Source organism: Limulus polyphemus, unplaced genomic scaffold, assembly GCF_000517525.1.
Source record: "Limulus polyphemus unplaced genomic scaffold, Limulus_polyphemus-2.1.2 Scaffold13964, whole genome shotgun sequence".
NCBI lineage: Eukaryota > Metazoa > Arthropoda > Merostomata > Xiphosura > Limulidae > Limulus > Limulus polyphemus.
This window is the reverse complement of record NW_013679574.1, coordinates 5,801-8,460: the sequence shown is the minus strand read 5'-3', so window position 1 is coordinate 8,460 and position 2,660 is coordinate 5,801. Positions and strand designations below refer to the sequence as shown.

General features: G+C 32.4%; 1 protein-coding gene across 1 annotated transcript in view; it reads left to right on the top strand.

Moving 5' to 3' along the window:
- Positions 1 to 15: 15 nt before the first annotated feature.
- The window catches only part of LOC106477289 (hemicentin-1-like), a gene marked incomplete at its 3' end in the record, with an annotated part of 6,851 nt that continues 4,206 nt past the window's right edge, over positions 16 to 2,660 (top strand). Inside the window, exons 1-3 of the mRNA XM_022380918.1 lie at positions 16 to 475; positions 1,991 to 2,173; positions 2,305 to 2,400. Of these exons, the coding sequence (XP_022236626.1) occupies positions 181 to 475; positions 1,991 to 2,173; positions 2,305 to 2,400 (574 nt within the window). The remainder of the gene's footprint in view (positions 476 to 1,990; positions 2,174 to 2,304; positions 2,401 to 2,660) is intronic.

Here is a 2,660-nt window from a genome sequence, read left to right as displayed (position 1 = left end):
ATAATAACAATAAACCTTTCAGAGGCACCGACCATCAGTATCCCCAGAAATATAAGTAATGATAATAATAATAAATCTTTCAGAGGCACCGACCATCAGTATCCCCAGAAATATAAGTAATAATAATAACAATAAATATTTCAGAGGCACCGACCATCAGTATCCCCAGAAATATAAGTAATGATAATAATAATAAATCTTTCAGAGGCACCGACCATTAGTATCCCTAGAAAGAACTTGTTAGTGGCCACGGGAGATATGGCAGAGTTAAAATGTGTGGTGACGGGAGTGCCCCATCCTAGAGTCTCATGGTACCATGGTCCGACACAGATTTTGCCCCTGTCATACATACAGATTTCAAATGACGGAACGCTAACAATTCTTGGCAGCGAAGACTCAGACGCTGGAGAGTATACCTGTGTGGCAAAGAACGAAGCAGGAACAACTCAAGATGCTGTAACTCTTGATGTCGGATGTGAGTCTTAATTTTTTCAGATTATTGTCCAACTTTTTAGTTTTGATTATGCTGTAAGAAGAGTTGGCACCCGAACAGCTCTAAAAATAAAATAAGTAACACTTTTACTGGTTTTAGTATTTTCGTCTAGTCAGAAAGTAAGGTTTTAAAAACATTTTATTCAAAATAACTAACAAATTTCGTTCTATTCTCACTTAAAACGCAACATTGTATATTACTAATGAGTAAGGAACAGTTAGCAATCCTGTTATAAAAATATAACTTACCTTATAAGTACGTCTCTCTGTAGAGGTGATTTATTTTATAAGATAAAACCAACAATACACGTGTATTCGTCTATAATACATCGTATTACACTACTAACATTGGAACGTATGTAGTACAGGGTTGTTGAATCGGGAGTTGGAGCTGAGAGTCGACACTTCAGAAACTAAAAATATGTAAATAAAATATAAGTTATCCAGTTTTAACCCGAAATTAAGTGTCTTTCATAATCAAACTGTCAGAGAGCACTCAGGCTGTTTGTGATACCCCGGTTAAAATGTCAACTAGTTATCAAGAAACACGAGCATGGTTTTCGAGATACTTGATTAAATACACTTTACAATTATACTATGTTTTTAAAACGTGCACATTTTAAAAGTGTTTATTATTTACATAATATACAACGAAGGTTGTTTTTTAGGCATTTATTGTTGGAGAGGTGTACAAAACCTTAAAGAAGTCAATGTTGCTTTAGTACAGTTAGAAATATAGTAAAATAATAAGATATATAATTTTAAAACTTGTTTTAATGTTAGTGATTTTAATATGGTCCCCGTTGTCCCTCTCCCGCTGCTTAACTTAAAGTAAGTTATGTGTTTTTTCTCGGTAATATATTCGTTTACAATTTACTACTAATGTAAGTAGTCTCAAATAATTGGTGCTTACATAAATGGAAATTAAGTTTTACACAAGAGATCTTTACCCTAATGAAGATGTCGCACGCCTGCTCCATCACTATAAAAACTAACACTAAACCACTGATACATTATCGATAAAATGATTATCTTACAGAAATTAGGATCATTGAAACTGGTTTCATATATTTAGTTCTTCAATTTACAACTGGTCCCTGAGGAACTTCAAATTTGTATAGGAAAACTATAACGATTTTCTTCACTTTCGTGTTTCACATGGATCGGATTTATCTTTTTATCATTATTGTACTTTCTAATTGATAGCGCTTTTTTGGGGAAAAATGAGAGAAGAGAAAAAATTTGTAATTAAAACTTATATTCTTGAGGTAAACTAAAATCTTTACCCTTGCTTATGTCAGTTTAATATTTTATTTACTTCGTAGTAGTTGATAGATTTAATACTGTTCGCTGTATAAGTTTAAATACGGTAAATTTATGTTTGTCAAAGACCTTAAAACGTTATTTAATGTAGCATATGTATGGCTAACAAATAGCATTGTATTACAAACCAGAGAATTGTTGCTTTGAAGTGAAACATTTAAATTATTATTTTCAGCCCCTCCTCTTATTGTTCAGCCACCAATTGATACAAATATTGACATAGAAAAAAATGGTAGTATCTCTTGTGTTGCTACTGGTCATCCGAAGCCAGAGACAAGATGGAGGAAAAAAGGAGGTGCTAGTCTGACAGATGATTCAAAGTTTACTATAACGCCGGTCGGGAATCTTCTCATACATCGTAGGTTCTGTTCATTGATAAGATAACTTTTCTCCAGAAATTAATATTAATAAAATTGTATGTTGTTTAATAAGCAATAATTTTACAAGAGATAAAGTTTAGAGGAGATTATCCATTCTCTTTTTGTTTAGATGTTGGCTTAGAAGATGAAGGAACATATGTTTGCACAGTAGAAAATAGACTAGGAGTGGAAGAAAGAGAGGCAGACTTGCATGTCACTGGCATTGGTGAGTTCTAATACACGTGCAAGTGTTTATTCCTATAATAACCTCGAGACCTGTTACCTATGTTTCGATTATAATGTCACAAGACAAATATTTAAGTTGCTCTTTTTATTACAAAGACTAACTATTTCCAAATTAATGAAGGAGAAAAAAAAATTATAATATTTTTGAATCATATATTCCAGATTGGGCAGCAGTGGTTAGTGCTGAAGAAACATTTCTAACATTCTTACTTTTGATAAAGTGCTTGAATAAAAATAATA